Source organism: Saccopteryx bilineata, chromosome 5 (assembly GCF_036850765.1).
Source record: "Saccopteryx bilineata isolate mSacBil1 chromosome 5, mSacBil1_pri_phased_curated, whole genome shotgun sequence".
NCBI lineage: Eukaryota > Metazoa > Chordata > Mammalia > Chiroptera > Emballonuridae > Saccopteryx > Saccopteryx bilineata.
The window spans coordinates 144,323,861-144,349,403 of record NC_089494.1 but is presented as its reverse complement, the minus strand read 5'-3'; the positions used below and the strand labels follow the sequence as shown (position 1 = coordinate 144,349,403).

At 37.1% G+C, this 25,543-nt stretch overlaps 1 protein-coding gene across 8 annotated transcripts in view; it reads right to left on the bottom strand.

Annotated features, from left to right (window-relative positions):
• Positions 1-25,543, bottom strand: part of NEBL (nebulette) — a 501,273-nt gene that overhangs the window by 103,562 nt on the left and 372,168 nt on the right. For 5 of the 8 annotated variants that reach the window (XM_066233811.1, XM_066233816.1, XM_066233814.1 and 2 more), the window contains exons 5-7: positions 19,043-19,153; positions 9,681-9,782; positions 8,642-8,743 (exon numbers count right to left, since the gene is read on the bottom strand). The exons of 2 other annotated variants lie outside the window; for them this stretch is intronic. In XM_066233811.1, coding sequence (XP_066089908.1) covers positions 8,642-8,743; positions 9,681-9,782; positions 19,043-19,153 — 315 coding nt within the window. The remainder of the gene's footprint in view (positions 1-8,641; positions 8,744-9,680; positions 9,783-19,042; positions 19,154-25,543) is intronic. One more of the 8 variants, XM_066233812.1, reaches the window with a different exon arrangement.

Sequence of the window (25,543 nt, the reverse complement as noted above, 5' to 3'; positions counted from 1 at the left end):
TAAGTATATCTCAATTATCAGTAAAAATGAAAAGTAACACAATGCCACATATCTATAGACATCAACCTCTTCTAAGTTTGGATATAACTGAACTAAATACTGTCAAGCAAGAGAATAAAACAGATTTTTATATAGAACTCACCATAAAATCAGTGATATTTTTTAAGTTTGAATTTTAGACAATGTAATATCTCTGTTCTTATTTTCATACCAAAATAATACCTTACTGACTTTGCACTAAATGTGGATGATCTAGAAAATTTTGTATAATCAGTTTATATATACTTATTGAATGCCTAATCTTTGCCATTAAATAAAATGCAAATAAACCCTGTCCCCACGGAACCAGAATGTGGGAAACGATGTAGATCTTTAAGACAAGCATATATGCTTGATTTACATATGTATAAAATCATGTTAAGAACTATAAAGAAAAATAACAGAGACAGTAAGACTATTTAAATTAGCAAACCAAGGACATGACATTTAAGCCAATACTTGAGTGTGAGAAAGTTGGTGGCCAGCGTATTTGGCTGGAAGGGAGAATAAGACGCTCCCTAAACCAGCTAATACCCCTTACACTTTAAAAACAATCTTTAATATTAAATTTTAACAGAAATCTAAAATGTAATTTTTAAGTTTAAAGCACATTCTTATGAATATATCAAATGTAATTTTAGAAAAAATACTGATTATTATTAATACAAAAATTTCTTTGCTTTATAAAACTAAATAATCCTATTCACCATATAGACAAATTCCAAGAAATAAATTAAGATATATATGAATATATGAACAAATTAACCACTCTTAGAAGAATTTTTTATGATAATGACTTTAATAGTTACTACACTTTCATTTGAGATACTGTACTTGTAAACACACCAATCTCTCTATCTTGGCATGTGAAATTTACTTTTTTACTGCCTTTCTTTTAACTACTTGACCATAATTGTATGTTTCTCTAAAGTTTTAAAAAAGTCAACTTCACACCTGTGGGAGAAAAACTATTGTAAGGGTTAACATAGAAAGGGTTTGGTATGTATTTCCACTACACTCTCTGGGTCCAGTCCCACACAGTTCAGTTTACAGGTAACATGGGAGAACTTGGCCCCTGGCTTTCTTGCTGTCGTCCTTTCATCGGCAGGTCTCATCACTTTGTCCATGAGCACCGCTCATCATCACCTTCTCTCGCAAGCCTCCGGTGCTCTCTTGGTTTGTTCTTCCTGCATCCTGCTCCCATTTCTCTGCTTTTCTAAGCCATTTCTTTAAGATTGCATTCCTAAATCATCTCTTTTCTATGTATTTATTTGCCTTTGAGCGCTCCTGTATTCATAATCTGTCATTACTTCACAAGTGGATAATACCTGATCTTCAAAATTGTCAATGAAGATAAGAAACTACACTTTCTTCCCTTGTTTCTAGTTAATATGCCTGAAGAAACAAATGAAACATCCTGTGTTCATTCAAAAGTCCTACATATTAATCGTCCCAGTTTTCCCTTTTCTGATGATCTTATACCCCATAAGATCAGTAAGAATGCCATGAAAAAATAAAACTGATAGATATAACTTGAAAATTACAATTTGCTTAAGTATCTGACCATTCCATTTCCAATGATTCAAGATTTGTTTTATATCTGCCTTAAAAACATATGTGAAAATCAAATGGTAAGATTTGGAGTGACTGAACTTAAAATGTGAAAATAAAAGTTCAGATACCAAAATTTTCTTCTAAGTACTCTCAAACAAGATTGTAAAGAAAGGAAATTTAAGACTAGCATCTAAAGGCCAGTATAACTATTCCTGCTTTGTTTTGTATGTGAATTCATGTTAAAACGTAGAGTGGAAAACTATTCTGAATGTCTACTGCAGAATTATTCCTATGAAATTATGTATAGTTTCTACATACCAGGCAGCACTTAAAATGCTTTCCTCACAGTAATTCATTTAACCCTCACAACCACCCCAAAAAGTGGGTATTGCTGTCATGCCCACTTCACCTATGAGAAAACTATAGATGGAGTAATTAAGAAATGTATCCAATGTTCCTCAATTAGCAAGTGGCAGAAGCAGATATTCAACTCCGGCGGTCCAAAGCCTGTTTCTTAACTACTCAACCAAACCACCCAGCTTTTCTAGAATCTGCAGCTTCTGCTAAAAAAAAAATTGAGAGCGAAAATCTTTGCCACCAGGAAAGGCTGAAATCCTAAGAAGTCAGGTAGCTGTGCTGGAATCCAAAGCAATACCAGTAGGGTTGCCCAAGTAAGTGCCAATACATGTCACCTCCTCAACAGGCATTATTGGGAATGAGAAGAGCATGGAGTCACAGCACTTCTCGGCCCCTGCTGAAATGTCACCCAGACTCTTAGTGCAGCAACAGCCTTCCTGAGTCACGCAGTTGTTTTGCAAGTAAACGTGCCTTGAACTGTGAACCAATTAACATGAGGCACACTTGCACTCGGGTGTCTGTTTGTCTCTTCTCTCTGTCTCACGTTCTCCACCACGGCCTGCAAGTCTTTTCAGGTTCTGGTCACTGGGTGTGGGTTGTCACAGCACTGTCCCAGCTGGCTTCTGGGATTCTGCCTCCTGTGAGGCCAGCCTGTCCTGCATAGTGCTGCCACACTAACCCTCCTTTTATTTTTTATTTATTTAATTGTGTTTACATAGATTCTAGTGTCGCCACGATGCATTCACCCTCCACCTTATTCCCCTCAACGTCTCCCTTGCTCCCCTCCCAAAAGCACCCTCTCCCCTTCAGGTTTATTCCATCGTATCATCCCCTTTCCCTCTATTCCCCTTGATCCCTCCTCTGTCTCAATTCTGTTCTTCAGTTCACATTGTTCATTGGATTCCTCAAATGAGTGAGGTCAGATGATATTTTTCTTTTTCTGCCTGGCTTATTTCACTTAACATAATAGTTTCCAGGTCCATCCATGTTGTCTAAAAAGGTAAGATTTCCTTCTTTTTCATGGACCCATAATATTCCATTGTATATATGTACCACTACTTTTTAATCCACTCATCCACTGACAGACACTTGGGCTGTTTCCAGATCTTTGCTATTGTGAACAATGCTGCCATAAACATGGGGTGCATTTCTTGTTTTGAATCAGTGATATGGTATTCTTGGGATATATTCCTAAAAGTAGGATGGCTAGGTCAAAAGGCAGTTCTATTTTTAACTTTTTGAGGAATCTCCATACTGTTTTCCACAGTAGCTGCACCAGTCTGCATTCCCACCAGCAGTGCAGGAGGGTTCCCTTTTCTCCACATCCTCGCCAGCACTTATTCTGTGTTGTTTTGTTGATGAGCGTCATTCTGACAGGTATGAGGTGGTATCTCATTGTGGTTTTAATTTGCATTTCTCTAATGATTAGTGATGTTGAACATTTTTCATCTGTCTATTGGGCATCTATATGTTCTTTTTGGAGAAGTGTCTACTCAGTTCTTTTGCCCATGTTTTGGTTGGATCGTTTGTCTTTCTGGTGTTGAGTTTTTCTTTATAAATTTTGGTTATTAACCCCTTATCAGATGTATTGTTGAATATGTTCTCTCATTGTGTGGTTTTTCTTTTTCTTTTTTTTTTTTAATTTTTCTGAAGTTGGAAACGGGGAGGCAGTCAGACAGACTCCCGCATGCACCCGACCAGGATCCATCTGGCATGCCCACCAGGGGGCAATGCTCTGCCCATCTGGGGCGTCGCTCTGTTGCAACCAGAGCCATTCTAGCACCTGAGGCAGAGGCCACAGAGCCATCCTCAGCGCCCGGGCCAACTTTGCTCCAATGGAGCCTTGGCTGCAGGAGGGGAAGAGAGAGACAGCGAGGAAGGAGAGGGGGAAGGGAGAAGCAGATGGGCACTTTTCTTGTGTGCCCTGGCCAGGAATCAAACCCGGAACTCCTGCACGCTAGGCTGATGTTCTACCACTGAGCAAACCGGCCAGGGCCTGTGTGGTTTGTCTTTTTATTCTGTTCTTATTGTCTTTAGCTGTACAAAAGCTTTTTAGTTTGATATAGTCCCATTTGTTTATCCTGTCTTTTATTTCACTTGCCCATGATAAATCATCAAATATATTGCTGCGAGAGATGTTGGAGAACTTACTGCCTCTATTTTCTTCTAAGATGTTCATGGTTTCACGGCTTACATTTAAGTCTTTTATCCATTTTGAGTTTACTTTTCTGAATGGTGTAAGTTGGTGGTCTAGTTTCATTTTTTCGCAGGTAGCTGTCCAATTTTCCCAACACCATTTTTTAAAGAGACTGTCTTTACTCCATTGTATGCTCTTACCTCCTTTGTCAAATATCAGTTGTACATAAAGGTGTGGGTTGATTTTGGGTTTTCTGTTCTGTTCCATTGATCTATATGCCTGTTCATATACCAGTACCAAGCTGTTTTGAATACAAGGGCCTTGTAGTATAACTTGATATCAGGAAGTGTGATACCACCTGCTTTATTCTTCTTTCTCAAGATTCCTGAGGCTATTCATGTTCTTTTTTGGTTCCATATAAATTTTTGGAATATGTGTTCTATATCTTTGAAATATGTCATTGGTATTTTAATTGGTATTGCACTGAATTTATAAATTGCTTTGGGTAATATAGACATTTTAATGATGTTTATTTTTCCTAACTATGAACATGGTATATGCTTCTACTTGTTTGTATCTTCTTTGATTTCTTTTATCAAGGTTTTATAATTTTCCGAGTACAAGTCCTCCTTGGTTAAATATACTCTTAGGTACTTTATTTTTGTTGTTGCAATAGTGAAGGGGATTGTTTCCTTAATTTCTCTTTCTGACAGTTCATTGTTGGTATATAAAAATGCCTCTGATTTCTGAGTATTAATTTTATACCCTGCCACTTAGCTGAATTCATTTATCAGGTCCAGGAGTTTTTTGACTGAGACTTTAGGGTTTTCTATATACAGTATCATATCATCTGCAAATAATGATAATTTTAATTCTTATTTTCTAATTTGGATGCCTTTTATTTCTTCTTCTTGTCTGACTGCTGTGGCTAGGACTTCCAGGACTATGTTGAATAAGAGTGGTGAAAGGGGGCAACCCTGCCTTGTTCCTGATCTTAAGGGGATTGCTTTTAATTTTTGCCCATTGAGTATGTTGTTGGCTGTGGGTTTGTCATAGATGCTCTTTATCATGTTGAGGTATGTTCCCTGTATTCCAACTTTGCTGAGAGTTTTGATCATAAATGGGTGCTGGATTTTATCAAATGCTTTTTCTGCAGCAGTTGTGTTATTTCTAGGTCTTCTTGGATTGGCATCAGCTGTTGTTTGTAATCCGCTGTCAGATTTGGCTTTTCTAGTAGAGCTGCTTTGAAGTCTTTTTTAAAATTTTTTAAATTAATTTTAATTGAGTGAAATTAATCAATCAGGATACATAGGTTCAGAGAAAACATCTCCAGGTTATTTTAACATTTGATTATGTTGCATACCCATCACCCAAAGTCATATAGTCTTCCGTCACCTTCCTTTGTGCCCCTCCTCTCCCCCCACCCCCTCTTTTCCCCTCCCCACCCCCAGTAACCACCACACTCTTGTCCATGTCCCTGAGTCTCATTTTGAAGTCTTGACTTTTTGTTTTCTTCTCAATTTTCTTAACTCTGTGGTACTCTTGTTTACTGATCTCAGCAGGGGGCTTCTTTGAAAGTGTATCCAGGAATGCTGTGGGTGTAACCTGAGACTCTGAAGTCTCCCAGGCGGGCAGAGGGTGCTTTCTCTGCTTCAATAGGGAGAAGTGTATCTCAGATCTCCATGGAGACCTGAGTTATTGCCCCTCTTCCTCACTTCCTGTTTTCAGCTGTGTCTTGTTGTGCTGATTGAAGTTGGAGAGCTTTCCGGAGGTGGGTCAACCAGAACCACTTTAGGCTAGTGCTGTGTGGAGGGATAAACCCCTCCCCCAGCTATGGCTGCCTCTACACTGGATGAGTCAGCTTCTCAGGTCATTCCATAGATTCCTCTGCCTGTCACCGTCTGTCTCTCTCTCCCCACTTTCCTTTTGGAAGACAAGCCAGCCCTCTCAGCACACCTCGTTCCCAGGTCCCCAGGCAAGTGGCTGTGAGAGATATTTTCTGCTCTTCTCCTTGGAATGAGAGCCCTTATGGGGTTCCCTACCGGGCTTGGTGTGGCTTCTTCCTTGCTTTTTGGTTTTTGAGACCTGTTCTTGTAGTCCAAAGTTGGGTTTTTACACTAACTGTTCCTAAATTAATTTGTAATCCAGTTTGGTGGCGTGAGCTGGGAGTCTGTGCGTCTATCTGCTGCCATCTTCGTATTTCCACTAACCCTTTTTTTTTTTTTGGGGGGGGGGGGTTTAATTTTATTTATTCATTTTTGGAGAGGAGAGAGAGAGGGAGAGAGAGAAACAGAGAGAGAGAAGGGGGGAGGAGCTGGAAGCATCAACTCCCATATGTGCCTTGACCAGGCAAGCCCAGGGTTTTGAACCGGCGACCTCAGCATTTCCAGGTTGATGCTTTATCCACTGCGCCACCACAGGTCAGGCTCCACTAACCCTTTTTAAACAGTGTTTTCTTCACAATGCTTCTCTGCCCAAAACTGTCTGTGATAACACATTTCTTATCTGAAAGTAAAGGCTATATGACTGACAATAGTTAGAATGTGGAGATTTGGTACTGGGGACTCTTTTTATGAATTCAACTCTCAAAAGGTCCCCATTATCATAAATTTAAAATCACTTGTTTTTAGAACATGTTATTCCTACTCCAATCTGTATAGCCTGTAGTCCAAGTGAATAAAACACCATGGATCAAACAACATCTCAACTCTTCCCAAATTCCCACATGCATTTATGACAAGCATCTCCTTGCTAGGTCACCTGCCTCTGGCATCAGACCTCTCTCCTCTGTCATTCACATGCCCAACTTTATCTGGGGTCTTCCCCTGAACACAGCTTCAAACTCCAATTTAGCTGAAATCAACTTCCTACACAAATATTTCTAATCCCACCATCCTTGCTGATGTCCTCTCCACACTCACAGATCGAGATGGGTGTAAATAATACTTTGTTTTTACTTTATTGCATTTCCTGTTCTACAAATAAATATTAGCATCTTTTAAAATGTTTATTGTATATTTATTTTTCTGTGAACTGATTATTTACCTCCTTTGATCATTTTTCAACTGGATAGATAGCCCTTTTCTTTATAAAAGAGAAGAACTTTTGTATATTCTAGATATTAAAATGTCATTATATCCATTACAAATATTTTCCCAAACATCTGCAGACCATTTTTCTTCTTTTTATATTTAAAAAACTATTCTCAGATACTTTCTTTCCATATAAAATCCATCATTTCATGTTCTTCAGTTACATTTTATAGCTTCATTCTTTTTTATCTCTTCATTATGAAATCCAGTTAGGACTTTGCAACTTGAAAATGGATATTTTTAAAGTTGAAAACACTTTAAGAGTATAAAACTTACTATTTGACATCATTATTGTTGACTTTGCAAATGTTATCTTTTTCCATTGAATGGATTTTAAATTTTCACATAAAGAATATCTAAATATTCTTTTATAGTTCTGCATCTCTGGTCTTATTTAAAAACAACTCTGTTATCCCTATTTGGTGTGTGTGTGTGTGTGTGTGTATGTATAGTTTTCTGGATTTTCTTTTTTAAGCTTTTAAAGTTATTGTATTGTTTACATTCTCATAGTTAATCCATCTGGAATTCATTTTTTATACAGTTTAAGATTCAGGTCCAATTTTATTTTGACCCTGATGGATGACCAGTTATGTCAGCACTATTTATTAACTAATCCAACTTTTTCCCACTGACTTGAACCAACACTTTTATCATATATTAAGTTTTTATACATATTGGAATCTATTTCAGGATTCCCTTTTCATCCTACTAATTATTTTATCTCTTACTATATCAACCCCATATTGGTTTAATTTCAATGGTTTTATATTATGTTATGGTGACTCATAAGTTCAGTTCTCCTTCACTGCTCTTCATTTTCATACTTTTAAAGGTTATTCTGAAGCATTTCCTTTCCATTCAAAATCTAAGATTATTTTATACATATTTTTAAAACACCCCATTGGGATCTAATTAAAATTGCATTTATATATGAATATGGAGAGAATTGAATTTTTTATCTATTGAGACTTTTAACCAAAAATGTGCCATGTCCTTACACCTTTTCAGATCTTGTTTTATATTTTTCAATAAGATTTCAATATTGTCTTCATTTTCATCATTCTTTTTTAGTTCATGGTTAAACTAAAGCATTTAAAAATAAAAATATTAATATTTTTATTACTAAAGTATGTATGCGTTTACAAATAGAAATCTCATTATTTAATAAGATGACTGCTAAATTCTAGAAATCCTGAAAAATGTGATAATATAGCTAAACTCTTCAAAAAGGGTTAGGATTTGAGCTGAGAAAAGAAGAAAACTTCATTTTATGCTTAAATTGGACTTATTTTTTTTCTACCGGAATTTATAATTATTGCAATCCTATCTGAAATGGTTTCAGAAACATTATCTTTTCATATTCTTGCAATTAAAGATATTATCTAAAATGAAACATTTTCCTGTGCTGATAGAAATAAAATCTCTGAATAAAATTATTGTGGAATCATCACTCGAGTCTTACTTGACTAGAAAGTTTAGAAGCTTCAATGGCATGTTCAAAATCTGGTCTTCCAATTACAGCAGGCTCTTTATTCATTGCTCCTTGCCCTTTCTTGTATTCTGCCTAAAATGAATAAGTGAGAGAATGTTAAATATTTCTACTTTCCAGTGAAAAAGTACATTGAAGTTAACCAAACTAAAATATAAAAGACCCTCAGTCCATAAAAAAAATATTTCTTACAACTCACCAAATATTAAAATGCTGACTGCTAAAGCAGCAATTGATTTTATAATATGGCTATTTAAATAAACAACATTTTTATAATAGAATAATTACTAATTTTGAGTCATGTATATAATCATTATCATCATTGTGTTGATGTATAAATACTGAAAAAAATTCAGAAATTTCTGGATAACTGAGACTCTGCCTTCTGCATACAGATAGCTTTTATGGCTTTGTTTAATCTCAGGAACCCCTATTTGATTAACATGCAGTTGAAGTTAGAAAATAATTATCAATTATTAATTTTTAAGGTACATATAGCCTATGTTACTTAAATATCTGGTTCAAGTTAAGATATCATTTTTAACCAGGTCTTAGGTATGTTAAAAAAAAATGATGAACAGCTATAATGTGTAGGAAACACACAAAGGTAAATGTTGGCAGAATAGAATCTGCACAATTAACAGCAACAAAGTAAGAACAAGTGTTTTTTTGGACTGGGTGAGGTAGAAATAATATGGGACCAGATAATATGACAACCTTGACTTTCAAGCTGGGACACTGGAATGTTATCTTATACCAGAATAGTATTTACTGATCTAAAAGTATAATAATACCAGTCATAGTCAAGTTGAGTTTGGGCAGCTTCTGTATATACCTAGTCATTTACCAAGTTAAATGGATAATTCAGATATTAAAAAAATTGAAATAATTCAGATTTTAAAATTGAGATGATTAGTTTCACTCATTAAATTAACGATCCAACTACCAAGCCATGTTTTATTCCGGAAAATACAAGAAATCATTTCTGCTCAAGATAAGAAAGAATGATTACATTGCTTATGATCTTGGATATCTGCGTAGCCATCTTGATGTCTGGCCTGTCGAGAACTGCACTATACACGTGGGTATCTTGCATATCTTTTCTGTAAGAAATCTGATCAGAGAGACAGTTTTGATTAAAAAAAGGAAATTAGCAGTTTCATATTGTCATTAGCCTTAATGTTCATAACATTTTTATCCTTGTCACAATCACCTTAGAGAGCCAAATGGCCATAAGTTTTGCAGAGCACAACATTTATTTGGATAGCTATATTTTCTTTTTACTATACCTATGCCTCACTAACATTATTATATATGAACTGAATTCATACAACATAAGAAATACGAGCCCAAGACCTTAGCACAAAACCAATCATATAGGATTTGATGTACGCCACCCTCATAAGCATGTCATTGTGTGCAAGTGTGTATATGAACATTCACATTAATAAAATCCTCTCTGAGGGCTTTCAGATGCCCCTCGACAGCCCAGTAGATGCAGGCTAAGCCCACCACAGGAACACCGGAAATCACCTCCAGGGTGAGGGTGTGAGAAGCTCTGTAACTCTAGCTTCCACACTCCCAACCATCCCCTGCTTCTCCTTTTCTGAATGGACTCTTCAAATGCCCACATCTGGAAATCCCCCTCATGGATACTGATAGTGTTATGATCTAGTAAATATCATTGCCACGTCTTGATCCTCCCCAAATAAAAGCAATTACATTAAGAAATATTCATCTTCCAAATGCATGTTCAACATAATTGAACCAAAGTGTGGAAATTAAAGAATTTAAAAGAAAAATGCACATAAATTTTGTCAGATATACTTTAAATGACAGTGGCCATTTAGATGAAATCAACTGACAGTAAGAACAGACCAGAAGTGAACTGATATAATATCCAATGATCAATATCTCAGCAATCTGCCCACATTCATATTTCTTGAGATTAGTCATGAGCTGAAAGAACATCAGCTATCTTCCAGATGCAGTTCTATTTGGCAATATCACCAGGGTTTGGTCAACTTGTCCATTATATAATATTATATTCAAGTTAAAATGCCAAGGGGCTGATAATGGTTTCAATAATGAAATTCATCATCATTTTTTGCAAGTCACAGAAAAGTGGAACAGAGAAATATGCAACTAAACATCTATGCAAATGCACAATAAAATCACATGTTGTACAAAACAAATATTTCAAATATTGCCGGCAAACTTCCTGCAACAGCATCAGCTAATTTAAAATTTAGATTTCTGAAGTTCATACCCAATTTTATAATGGAATTTCAGTAAGTTCGGCCCGAGAATCTGCATTTTGATGAATTCCCCAGTAAACCACTATGAAGGAGTATTCTAGATGTATGGCCAGTAGTTGCGGCCGACGTGGCCATGCACATGCAGGTTCACGTTAGATTTGGGCAGACCGTAAAGAAACAGTGGACCCAAAAAATGGTGGGCAATTCCTTTATTAAAGTCTCGCACTGGCCAATGAACAACACACAGGTCTCCCAAAGCCACTGACACATTCTCCGGTTCCACAACCAGGAGAATCTTCTCCATTCCTCCTAGAATCAAGGCCCCACCAGTCTCAGTGGAGCTCACAAAGCCCCTCACCTCTGGTTCCCCATCTGCACACCTCTCCCTTCTCAGCCAGCATGGCTTCTTCTCAGCACTCTGCATCCTCTCTGCTCTCCCTGAAAAACATGGCTTCTCTCTGCCTCTTCTCCTTCTCTTCTCAAAACTTTCTGGCATGAAAACCTCTCCTCCAGCAAATATTAGCAAAACAATGGCCCTTCCCAAGCAGAAAAGTAATTTGCAATTTCACAAACCACATACACCTGGCACTGCTCAGTGCCATTTTGTAACAATAAAAGTGAGCAGGCCCTGGCAGGTTGGCTCAGCGGTAGAGCGTCGGCCTAGCGTGCGGAGGACCGGGGTTCGATTCCCGGCCAGGGCACACAGGAGAAGTGCCCATTTGCTTCTCCACCCCTCCACCGTGCATTCCTCTCTGTCTCTCTCTTCCCCTCCCACATCCGAGGTGCATTGGAGCAGATATGGCCCGGGCGCTGGGGATGGCTCTGTGGCCTCTGCCTCAGGTGCTAGAGTGGCTCTGGTCGCAACATGGCGATGCCCAGGATGGGCAGAGCATAGCCCCCTGGTGGGCAGAGCATCGCCCCTGGTGGGCGTGCCTGGTGGATCCCCGTCAGGTGCATGCGGGAGTCTGTCTGACTGTCTCTCCCTGTTTCCAGCTTCAGAAAAATGCAAAAAAAAAAAAAAAAAAGTGAGCAAACTAAAAAAATACCATATTACGCAGTGGATAAAGCGTCGACCTGGAAATGCTGAGGTTGCTGGTTCGAAACCCTGGGCTTGCCTGGTCAAGGCACATATGGGAGTTGATGCTTCCTTCTCCTCCCCCCTTCTCTCTCTCTCTCTCTCTCTCTCTCTCCTCTCTCTCTATCTCTCTCTCTCTCTCTCCTTTCTAAAAATGAATAAATAAAATTTTTAAAAAAAGGAGGTATGCCTATAAAAAAAAATACCATATTAAAAACTCATTCACCCAACAATAGATAAATCTTGTTATTTTCTTTTCAACCTTGCAGAATTAAAAAAAAAAAAGGTATATTTTTACTTCTTCCAAAAATAATTCCAAGTGTAAGAAATGATAATGCATTAAGACTTCAATAGGCTTCCTATACATTATATTTTCTTTAAATAAAACATTTCTACTTTTTTAAGAGCTTGTGTGTGTCTCAACATCAAGATTATTTTTTTCAAATGTGTTTATAATCATAAACTTGTCTGACAACTAAATAGCTTAAATCAATTAGCATAATTTCAACAAGAACCTGTTTTCTTCAGTGTTCCTATTTCCAAAGGCTTTACCTTAACAAGTAATTTCAGGTAGGTTTTGTGCATGTAGGTACCAAAAGTCATACAAATAAGCTTCAAACTGAGTTATATTGTTGGGTGAATTTTAAGTCTTTAGGGATTTAAAATAACCCAATTTTATTGGTTTCAAAAAGCAACACACTCCTCTACAAATGCTGGCCAATCTGCCTCAGACTGCACGGAGTTAAACACAAGTGGTGTAAACAAAAACCAACTCTCAGGTGAAAACAAACCAAAATTATCACCCACCTATAAGACTAGCTGTTTCTATGGTACTATATTCATATGAAAACCATACAGGGGGAAACGTCTTTTTGTTTAGAAAAGAATGGGGGTAAAATGGAAACCCTTACTTTTTGAAAAGTGCTGCAACCTTTCAGAAATCTAAGCTGTACGTGGGTTACCTAATTATATGCTGTTCAGACTAATGACAGAGTGAAGAGAGGTGAACGGCACAAAGGCGGCAGGAGCAGGACTCTGAATAGGGCCCCCTCATCCATGTAAATTGCAAATTAGAGGCCGGCATATGTGACTCAAAACAAATATTAAGATTGACATGAGCTGCAAATTCAAACAAGTGGACACCACAGAGCCACACAAAAGAGATACACAGGAGCCTGGTCACTAGTCAGATCTTCCAGAATATCGCTGCTTGGGGACAGTCCACAGGAACAGAGGCTTACGCTGAGGGACACATTGGGAGCAGCAAGCTCCTGTTCTGCACTACCTGCAAGAATGTCTGAACATAGGTGGTGTGACAACAAGGGTCATTTCCCTAAATTATTCCTTTGTAGTAGCCATGTGTTCATTCTTTTTTTTTTCTAACCTGCCTAGCATTTTTTAGTTGGAAACTGTCCCTTCCCCCTCCATGTGATCTGGTGGGGCGATCAAATGCAGCCTCCTTTCCTGGTCCCAGGAGTGGCCATGTAACAGGCTATCCAATCAGATTCCCCAGCCCTTTGGAAACCATGGTTAATAAGAGAGCAGACATAGACCCAAGCAGGGCCAGACTCATGTGAAGGAACTGAGGCTGAGAAAGAAAGCTGCTGCATTTCCTGTGGGATCAGCTGCTGTAAAGGGGATTTAATCCTGAAAGCACCACCTGTCCCCTTGACACCAACTACACAGTCTGTGTGGAAGTGGTGTCACAGAAGCTAGCAGAGCCAAGAGATGGGAAGATGGAGCATCTTGGGGACCCTGTGGAGCCTCTGGATCCAGCTGTGCCTGAAGGTAGCTGGATTTTCAAATTATGCAAACCAATACATCCTCATTTGTTACAGGAACTAACTTGAGATGGGGCTCTCTCACTAAATCTAGGAACGGCTGACTAGCACAGCCTCTACTTCATGTTTTCCTGCTGTGTTAAATCTGCTCCTTATTGCCTTCAATAAAGATTTGAATTCTTTCAGAATCTGTCACTGACTTTCTTCCTTCCGTCAGCAGGTTCACTTGCCCCCTCTGCTTCTTTTGTCATCTCACTTTGTCTTTGACTCTCAGTTTGCTCTTTTCTTATAAGCTTTGACTTCTGTTTCACAAGGCGCAGCGTCTGCACATTCCCCTGTTGGTGCAGCATGTCCCATGTGCCAGGCACCATTCTGAATCTGTCATACACATTAATTCATTAAATCCTCGTGCTGGTCCTGTTGTGTTGAATTGTCTTTACTCAAGTGCGCTCTAACCACATGCCTTCCCAATGGAACTAGTTATTCGGAATCCTCATCCTTGTGTCTTTCTGGATCAGATTTAGCCAATAACAGATTCACTGGATTTTGAAAACAGATATGAAATGGATGCCATTAGTTTCCATATAAATCCAGACACACGGGCAGACAAAGAATTCCCAATGACTTTACAGCAAGCTTTTCACATTTAGACAGCAGTAATTCGAGATCTCTCACTAGGTGAGTTAATAAACTAGAGGAAGGCACAAACTCCAACAAGACTGTCCTGACTGTGAAGTTCAGGTGCTTGGGGATGTGAGGACTGAGAGCTGAGGGAAGGGAGCCAAGGGGGGAGCCACAGACAGACACTTGTGGGGCCAAGGCAGTGGGGGCGGACAGGCTTAAAGAAATAAAATCTGCTGGCCCAGTACCACTCATCCCCTCTGCTACTCTGGCTATGGTTACCATGATTCTTAGTGAGAATAAACTAGAGGATATATGTCTTTTAAGTCTGTGGAACAGAAGTCAGTAGGATAATCTGTATGTAGTTACAATCTTGAAATGCCAGTTGTCATTCTCCAGAAATATTTATATCATCATTATCATAAACTTCCACATTGGAAGAGCCCTCTGGGCATCATCAAAGGGGCATGGGCACTGCGAATTCTTTCTTAGGCTCTTTTCTGTCTGGCCATACTTTATTTTCTTTAAACTACTAAATTATTAAATTATAAATATTATTTTTATGAGAATGTAAACCATTTACGTATCAGTAAATGGAGGATCTTACGTACATCAGAGAAGTTTTCAATCTCTCAAAAGATGACGTAAAACATAAAGCTGTATCTAGAAGAGTTTATCATTGTTTATAAGAGGATTTTAGAGTTGATCAAGTTTTCTTATTCATGGTTTAGTTCTATAATCACAACAGTCTTGTGAAAAAAGGCAGAACAGATATTACTATTATGTCTTAGAGATGAACAAAATACTAATATATATATTTTAATACTAAATCCTAAAGCCCTGTTATTGTAAGTCACATCAAGGAACCACATAGAGCCATAAATGTTTTCCATTATCATTTTACTGACTTATCATTGAGCTTTTTCACTTTGTGGAAAAATAGAAATTTTGTCTACTGATATATTTTTATTAACATTAAGACAGTACATACATCATTCTTGAAAAGAACATCAAGTGTCTCGCTTCCCTGCTGAACCCTTCTTTCTAATGTACATTGAACTGATTATCAATACAATATTTTGGAAAAGTTTACCACTCCAATTTCATGACAATTCTATACACCATATTACTTTATAAAACTTAAAATGGCAGCTTAAAATTTGTTTGACTTACTTCAGAACTATTAGAGTTCATGTCTCTGGTAAGATTGATGAGAACTAATAATGTTACTGGGGTTTTTATTACAAACCCATCTTTAGGGAAAAGCAACAGGATAGAAACTTCTAGTTTCTTTAATTGCATTAGAAAACTTTGGCAGGGGTACATCCCTTAAGATATAAAAGGATTTAAATTGGCTCTTTTTAATCATTTTTTGATTACATAGTATTAACAAAGTAAGTTAGTTATATAAGTTCAAGAACCTTTTGAATATGCCCTTCTGACCTAAATGCTTCTTAATATAAATTTCATATTGATTTAGACTTTTAATGAAATCTTACCTCTTTAGTTTGTTTTGAATTACCTATGATATTGCTGTATACTCTTAACTCACCCTTTAAAACTGGAGGGGAACTGAATAGGACTAATATTTATGAAGTGGCTCTTCCAGAGCCCTTTACATTTATCATCTCATTGAACACTTGCAGCCCTAATGAGACAGCCCTAATGCCCTGTTTTTAAGATGAGAAAACTGAGATTTGGAGATATTAGTAACTTGCCCAAGATCATGCAGACATGTGGCAAAACAAACATTTTAACTCTGATGTAACTCTGAATTCCTTTTCTATTATAGGCTACAGTGGAGGATATTCTGAGAAATATTATTTCTTTTTATTTTTTTTTAGATAAGAGGAGGGGAGCTATACTCCTGCATGTGCCCTGACCGAGATCCACCCAGCAACCCCCATCTGGGGCCAATGCTCATGTACCAAGCTATTTTTAGCACCTGATGCTGAGGCACTCCAACAGTGCTATCCTCAGTGCCCAGGGCCACTCTCCAACCAATCGAGCCACTGGCTGCAGGAGAGAAAGAGGGAATGAAAGGGGGTGGAAAAGTAGATGGTCACTTCTCCTGTGTGCCCTGACCAGGAATTGAATTCAGGACATCCACACGCCTGGCCAATACTCTATACACTGAGCCACTAGTCAGAACCAGAAATATTATTTCCTTATTTCATGATCATTTAATTTGGAGGTGATTAAAAAAAACTAACTGCATCCCAAATACTCTTTCTGTTGGAACTCTGTTATTCAGAGGTAAAAATTCAGTTAGCCAGTCACAAAGCAGCCTTTCTCCATCCTTTTCTGCTATTCACATCTCTAAAGGCAGAAAGGAGAGGAAAGTTCTGGAACTAAATGTCTTCCATTTGACGCACTGGTAAATATTTTAGTGAAAGGTCTAAGTGAAAAGAAGGCACAAATTAAAAGCTTTGAACTGTTACTGTCTCAGTTTCTAGGCTTTCTAACTAATTAAAAGCTGATTTGATTTGGATAAAAATATAAAACAGGTAAGTAAAGATGCTGACTTGTATTGTTTCTAGGTAAATCAGATACACATGTGCCAACACATCTGATTTTAAATTAAATCAATTTATTTATAGGCTTAGTGTGAAGTGATATACCATGTTGTGAAAGGGTAATTCTGTTAGCTAATTCCCTGCAAATGAGTGTCATTGGACTAAAGGAGGCAGGGATTTGTCTCTCGGGGAGATGCTATAGCCTTACCAACTAACCATGAGATAGATGCGCTCTCCACATGGCTTTCAAGACCTACCTTTAAATTTCATATTGTAGGGACAACAAATGTATTATTCTAAGTACCTTGACTCTAGAGGAATATCAACTACTTCCCAGACAGAATACAAATATCCTTCACTTTAAATCTGAGTAAATAGCCTTAAACACTTTCTAAATCCCGTTATATGTACAAACTTTGCATGTAAATGTTGAGCTGGTTAGGCAGAAGAGTGTAAGTAAATACACCCGTCTCCCATAAGTACACAGTATTGAATGGAGGAAAGGGCTTTATACTCTATTCCCTCAATCCCTCAATCAAAGACCTTTTAAAATAAAAGGCAGACTTAAAATAATAACCTTAGTTCTATGATAAGGAACTTCTGTATTTGAATTCCATTGAATTATGGAGTAAAAGGGGCCTCCTGAGGATCCTTGTAATGCCAGCCCCTTCCCCAATTCCCTCCTTCTTCTTTCCTGCAGTGCATTGGAGGCACTGGTCTGAATTCTGATGATAAGGTATTTTGCACCCATTTAAAAAATCTCATTTAAAATCTTGACCAATAACCAGTGACCTTTGAGGGAAGTAGCAGGGCCAACAGAAAGAGCAACCTTGGGACTTTGACGCTTCAGTCTCATTTTCCTCATCTACAGAATGGGAATCGGTACAGGGATCTTGTGAGAACTGGAAATGACCAAAGTCTCAGCGCAGTTCCAGTGCACAGCTGTGCAGCGAAGAGGGCATTATTACGATTATTATGCTTATTCTGTAAGCAGACTGTTCTCATAAAGCGTTCCCTTAAAACAACCTTACTGGTAATAACAGACGTAGTTTCTTCATCTCTTATCAATCTCAAACCATCTTAGAAAAGTGCTTTGATATTGGCACATGTTTATGCATTTGGATTAAAATGTAAAAGCTCACTCAGTTTTTACTTAAGCATTGACCTACTGCAATTTAATGCAGATAACCGTTGCCATCCTGCAGAGACACTCTGCACAGCTGGGGCTCGGGAGGCATGAGGTTCGCAAAGCACCATTAGTAAGGGAACTAAGTGGTGGACAGACCCTGTGTGAGATGACAAAGACGTTTCAAATACTTTTCAAAGAAAGGGAGTTTCTTGACGCAACTAGGCCACTTTATCCTGACTCTAACCCATCAAGAACCTGACAAACAATTTCTATATTCCTTCTAAAGAGCAGAGAATTCATGATGGGGAGATAAATAAGCTTCCCCTGAGATTTTAGGAAGAAACATTTCTTCTAGGCCACCAGGAGAGTAGTGGTAATTGAGCCAACACATGAAAGCTTTGATGTACCTCCTCACTCATAACCAAGAAATTCATTTCCTGCAGGCTCACTTCCTCTCCCTTGGATTCTGCTTCTAAGCCAGCCATTAGACATCTAGTGCTTTCCTATTTGTCATGGGTCTTAACATTGCCACTTTGCTCACCACAAGTCTCCCAAAAGAAACGGCAGTGGGGTACAATCTCGCTAGCATGTGGGAGCGATTCTTTTCTGGGCCACTGACCTGTACCACTTATGCCCCCAATTCTTCTGGAATCCTAGATGGGAAACCATGGTAGCTTTGCCATCATATCAAAGGATTTGTAAGAAATGCTCATCACCCACTAGGTCCAAATGATGCCCATGTGTCTTGTTCAAAGCAGAATTTCCAATGCCTACAAATACCTGACATTTTAAAGGCACTTCAGGTTTTAATAACTGCTGACAGAATAATTTATATGTCTTTCTGACTGAACATGGAGAGATAAAAAATAAAAGAAATTTTAAAGTTCTTTTTGAATAGGAGTGTCATAATATTTAAATTTCAACACAATATTCATTAGCCTTGATGTGCATTAATCCCAATTTTCCAGAAAACCATGAGGAATGGCTTCCTTACGTTGCTCTGGCGTTTGCTGACCTCCATGGCATGTTTGATCTCAGGTGGCTCCTTCATGTGGGCGTAATCTGAGAATCCTTTGGCAGCATCATGTTTTTGCTTGTAGGCAATCTTAAAAAAAAAAAAAGAATACAATAAACCATTACTCTCATTTAGATGTATATTAAATTCTTACCTGTTAAATTTCAGTGTTTTGCTAGGATTTTATATACTTGAATACCAAAACTGATGGTCAAATTTGCTTGAACTTCTAAAATAAGATAATAAATATAACACTTTTATTTTAGTGCTTCAGTGTAGACTCCTAATTATAAACCTTTGTTACTTATTTCAAAAGTCCTTGACCATAGGCTGACATCCCAACTCATGAATTCATCTAGAGTAAATCTCAGCTATAGTTCTGGGAAGTCTCCGACACTCAAGAGCTTTTAGGTGTATAACTGTTCAATGTTTAAATCTTGGAAAACCAACTGACAAGGTGTGGGAAATGATAAAATATTCAAAGTAAATTGTTTGTTCATTTTTAAATTAATTATTATGATTTTATGTAATCAGAACTCTAATATTTAAATGCCTTAACGTTTGGGAGAAAATACAATGCAGGCAAAAGTCTCAGATATGTCAAGCCCTGTCCTCTGTTGGAGAAAGAAGCATCACACCAATGCCATCCATTACCATCAGGTTAAATTTGTTTCATACTGGAAGAAAGAGAAGGCATGAGAATGATTATTTCAAAAGCAGAAGCAACCAAACTCAACAAAAGAGCTAGAAATTAAAAACAGTCCAGAAGCCAGAAAATTATCCCCTTACTCTCAGTCTGTACCATCATCTGATCCATTCCCTTCACAATTTTTACTTGCTTTGTGTACTTTATGGCAAATTATTTCTTTTCTGTCTGCCCTTACTAGAACATAACTGTCTAGTTTACTGATGGCTCAGAACTCCAAATAGTGCCTGGCACATGTAATAAATAAATAAAAGTAAGTACTCATAAATATTTGCTCAAGTGAATAAATAAATGTATAACTGAATGAATGAGAATAAAACAGGAATAAATTATTTCAAAATTAATTTTAAATATAGATCAAAAGTTTAATAATAAAAAGATATTAAATGGAGTTAGAATTATTTGGCCCAAGAGATTAAAGTTACTTGGAAAAGAAAGACAACAACAGTGTTTACTAAGAACAAAAAGATCTAATTTTCAATGAAAAACAATACAGTTAAACTTAAGAAAAAAATCTCTTTACCAGTATGATCTCCTTGAGAGCTATGCCTGTATCATAACATATCTTTTAATATCGTCTGCCTATCATAGTGAATGACAAAGACTAGAAATGCAATAAATATTTAGTAAATAAGTTTATTAACAGTCACATGAAGTGAAACTTCTCATAAGCTTTATTTTTTTTTTAATAAATTTTTATTAATGGTAATGGGATGACATTAATAATTCAGGGTACATATATTCAAAGAAAACATGTCTAGGTTATTTTGTCATCAAATTATGTTGAAACCCCTCGCCCAAAGTCAGATTGTCCTCCGTCACCCTCTATCTAGTTCTCTGTGCCCCTCCCCCTCCCCCTAACTCTCTCCCTACCTCCCTCCCATGTCCTCCCTCCCCCCCCCCCACCCTTGGTAACCACCACACTCTTGTCCATGTCTCTTAGTCTCATTTTTATGTTCCACCAATGTATGGAATCATGTAGTTCTTGTTTTTTTCTGATTTACTTATTTCACTCCTTATAATGTTATCAAGATCCCACCATTTTGCTGTAAATGATCTGATGTCATCATTTCTTATGGCTGAGTAGTATTCCATAGTGTATATGTGCCACATCTTCTTTATCCAGTCTTCTATTGAAGGGCTTTTTGGTTGTTTCCATGTCTTGGCCACTGTGAACAGTGCTGCAATGGACATGGGGCTACATGTGTCTTCACGTATCAATGTTTCTGAGGTTTTGGGGTATATACCCAGTAGAGGGATTGCTGGGTCATAAGGTAGTTCTATTTGCAGTTTTTTGAGGAACCACCATATTTTCCTCCATAATGGTTGTACTACTTTACAGTCCCACCAACAGTGAATGAGGGTTCCTTTTTCTCCACAGCCTCTCCAACATTTGCTATTACCCGTCTTGTTGATAATAGCTAATCTAACAGGAGTGAGGTGGTATTTCATTGTAGTTTTGATTTGCATTTCTCTAATAACTAATGAAGCTGAGCATCTTTTCATATATCTGTTGGCCATTTGTATCTCTTCCTGGGAGAAGTGTCTGTTCATGTCCTCTTCCCATTTTTTTATTGGATTGTTTGTTTGTTTGTTGTTGAGTTTTATGAGTTCTTTGTAAATTTTGGATATTAGGCCCTTATCTGAGCTGTCGTTTGAAAATATCAGTTCCCATATAGTTGGCTGTCTGTTTATTTTGATATCAGTTTCTCTTGCTGAGCAAAAACTTTTTATTCTGATGTAGTCCCATTCATTTATCTTTGCCTTCACTTCTCTTGCCATTGGAGTCAAGTTCATAAAATGTTCTTTAAAACCCAGGTCCATGAGTTTAGTACCTATGTCTTCTTCTATGTACTTTATTGTTTCAGGTCTTATATTTAGGTCTTTGATCCATTTTGAATTAATTTTAGTACACGGGGACAGGCTGTAGTCGAGTTTCATTCTTTTGCATGTGGCTTTCCAGTTTTCCCAACACCATTTGTTGGAGAGGCTTTCTTTTCTCCATTGTGTGTTGTTGGCCCCTTTATCAAAGATTATTTGACCGTATATATGTGGTTTTATTTCTGGGCTTTCTATTCTGTTCCATTGGTCTGAGTGTCTATTTTTTTGCCAATACCATGCTGTTTTGATTGTCGTGGCCCTATAATATAGTTTAAAGTCAGGTATTGTAATGCCCCCAGCTTCATTCTTTTTCCTTAGGATTGTTTTGGCTATTCGGGGTTTTTTATAGTTCCATATAAATCTGATGATTTTTTGTTCCATTTCTTTAAAAAATCTCATAGGGATTTTGATGGGAATTGCATTAAATTTGTATATTGCTTTGGGTAATATGGCCATTTTGATTATATTTATTCTTCCTATCCAAGAACAAGGAATATTTTTCCATCTCATTGTATCTTTTTCGATTTCCCTTAACAATGCTTTGTAATTTTCATTATATAGGTCCTTTACGTTCTTTGTTATGTTTATTCCTAGGTATTTTATTTTTTTGTTGCAATCGTGAAGGGGATTATTTTTTTGAGTTTGTTTTCTAATATTTCATTGTTGGCATATAGAAAGGCTATGGACTTTTGTATGTTAATTTTGTATCCTGCGACCTTACTGTATTGGTTTATTGTTTCTAATAATCTTTTTGTGGAGTCCTTCGGGTTTTCGATGTATAGGATCATATCATCAGCAAAAAGTGATAGCTTTACTTCTTCTTTTCCGATATGGATGCCTTTTATTTCTTTGTCTTGTCTGATTGCTCTGGCCAGAACTTCTAGCACCACGTTGAATAAGAGTGGAGAGAGTGGACAACCCTGTCTTGTTCCTGATTTAAGGTAGAAAGTCCTCAGTTTTATGCCGTTTAATAGGATGTTGGCTGATGGTTTATCATATATGGCCTTTATCATGTTGAGATATTTTCCTTCTATACCCATTTTGTTGAGAGTCTTAAACATAAAATTGTGTTGTATTTTATCAAAAGCCTTTTCTGCATCTATAGATAAGATCATGTGGTTTTTGTTCTTTGTTTTGTTGATATGGTGTATTACGTTAACCGTTTTGCGTATGTTGAACCATCCTTGAGATTCTGGGATGAATCCCACTTGATCATGATGTATTATTTTTTTAATATGTTGTTGTATTTGGTTTGCCAGTATTTTGTTTAGTATTTTAGCATCTGTATTCATTAGAGATATTGGTCTGTAGTTTTCTTTCTTTGTGCCATCCTTGCCAGGTTTTGGTATGAGGGTTATGTTGGCCTCATAAAATGTGTTTGGAAGTATTGCTTCTTCTTCAATTTTTTGGAAGACTTTGAGTAGAATAGGAACCAAGTCTTCTTTGAATGTTTGATAGAATTCACTAGTATAACCGTCTGGGCCTGGACTTTTATTTTTGGGGAGATTTTTAATAGTTTTTTCTATTTCCTCCCTGCTGATTGGTCTGTTTAGGCTTTCTGCTTCTTCATGACTCAGTCTAGGAAGGTTGTATTGTTCTAGGAATTTATCCATTTCTTCTAGATTGTTGTATTTGGTGGCATATAATTTTTCATAGTATTCTACAATAATTCTTTGTATTTCTATGATGTCTGTGGTGATCTCTCCTCTTTCATTTTGGATTTTATTTATTTGAGTCCTGTGTCTTTTTTCCTTGGTGAGTCTTGCCAAGGGTTTGTCAATTTTGTTGATCTTTTCAAAGAACCAGCTCCTTGTTTTATTGATTTTTTCTATAGTTTTTCTGTTCTCTATTTCATTTATTTCTGCTCTGATTTTTATTATCTCCTTTCTTCGGCTGGTTTTGGGTTGTCTTTGTTCTTCTTTTTCTAGTTCCTTAAGGTGTGAAGTTAAGTGGTTTACTTCGGCTCTCTCTTGTTTGTTCATATAGGCCTGAAGTGATATGAACTTTCCTCTTATTACTGCTTTTGCTGCATCCCAGAGATTCTGATATGTCGTATTTTCATTTTCATTTGTCTGTATAAATCTTTTGATTTCTGCACTTATTTCTTCTTTGACCCATTCATTTTTTAGAAGTATGTTGTTTAGTTTCCACATTTTTGTGGGTTTTTCCCCCTCTTTTTTGCAGTTGAATTCTAGTTTCAAGGCTTTATGATCAGAAAATATGCTTGGTACAATTTCAATTTTTCTAAATTTGCTGATATTGTCTTTGTGGCCCAACATATGGTCAATTCTTGAGAATGTTCCATGTACACTAGAGAAAAATATATACTCTGTCGCTTTGGGATGAAGTGTCCTGTAGATGTCTATCATATCCAGGTGTTCTAGTATTTCGTTTAAGGCCACTATATCTTTATTGATTCTCTGTTTGGATGACCGATCTAGAGCCGTCAGCGGTGTATTGAGGTCTCCAAGTATGATTGTATTTTTGTTAGTTTTTGTTTTAAGGTCAATAAGTAGCTGTCTTATATATTTTGGTGCTCCTTGGTTTGGTGCATATATATTAAGGATTGTTATGTCTTCTTGATTCAACTTCCCCTTAATCATTATGAAATGACCATTTTTGTCTCTGAGTACTTTTTCTGTCTTGTAGTCAGCATTATTAGATATGAGTATTGCTACGCCTGCTTTTTTTTGGGTGTTGTTTGCTTGGAGTATTGTTTTCCAGCCTTTCACTTTGAATTTGTTTTTATCCTTGTTGCTTAGATGTGTTTCTTGTAGGCAGCATATAGTTAGATTTTCTTTTTTAATCCATTCTGCTACTCTGTGTCTTTTTATTGGTAAGTTTAATCCACTTACATTTAGTGTAATTATTGACACTTGTGGGTTCCCTACTGCCATTTTATAAATTGCTTTCTGTTAGTTTTGTATCTAGTTTGATTCTTCTCTTTTGTTTTTCTATCATTTGTTTTTGTTTGTTTGTGTTCCATACTTCTTTCCTCTGTTGCTACCTTTTTTAAGTCAAGTGTTTTTGTGGTGGTTTTTTTAAGGGTGGTTACCATTAAGTAATGAAAAGGGTACCTAGCATATTCATTGTAGTACCCTATCTTATAAGTATTTCTGCACTTCATCATCCTTTGCTACTGTTAATCTCCATCCTCTCCCCCCTTTTTTTCCTTTGTTGTCACAGTTTAAGTTTGGTTTTATTGTGTTCTTGGTGGAGCTGTTACTTGTGGTGTTGTTTTCTTTTGTTCTTTGAATCTGGTTGGAAAACCCCCTTTAGTATTTCCTGGAGTGGGGGCTTTCTGTTGATAAATTCTCTCATCTTTTCTGTATTTCTGAATGTTTTTATATCTCCTTCATACTTGAAGGATAGCTTTGATGGGTATAGAATTCGTGGCTGAAAGTTCCTCTCTTTCAGGGCTTTAAATATTGGGGTCCACTCTCTTCTAGCTTGTAGAGTTTCTGCTGAGAAATCTGATGATAATCTAATAGGCCTTCCTTTATATGTTGTACTCTTCTTTTCCCTGGCTGCCTTGAGAATTTTTTCTTTGTCATTGGTTTGTGTCATCTTTATTATGATGTGCCTTGGAGTGGGTTTGTTGGGGTTAAGAAAACTTGGTGTTCTGTTTGCTTCTTGAATTTGAGGCTTTAGTTCCTTCCACAGGCTTGGGAAGTTCTCGTCTATTATTTGTTTGAGTATATTCTCCATTCCATTTTCTTTCTCTTCTCCCTCTGATATACCTATTATTCTTATGTTATTCTTTCTGATGGAGTCAGACAATTCCTGTAGGGCTTTCTCGTTTTTTATTATTTTTGAGTCTCTTTCTTCTTCTCTCTGTTGTGCCTCAAGTTGTTTGTCTTCTATTTCACTAATCCTATCTTCAATCTGGGCTG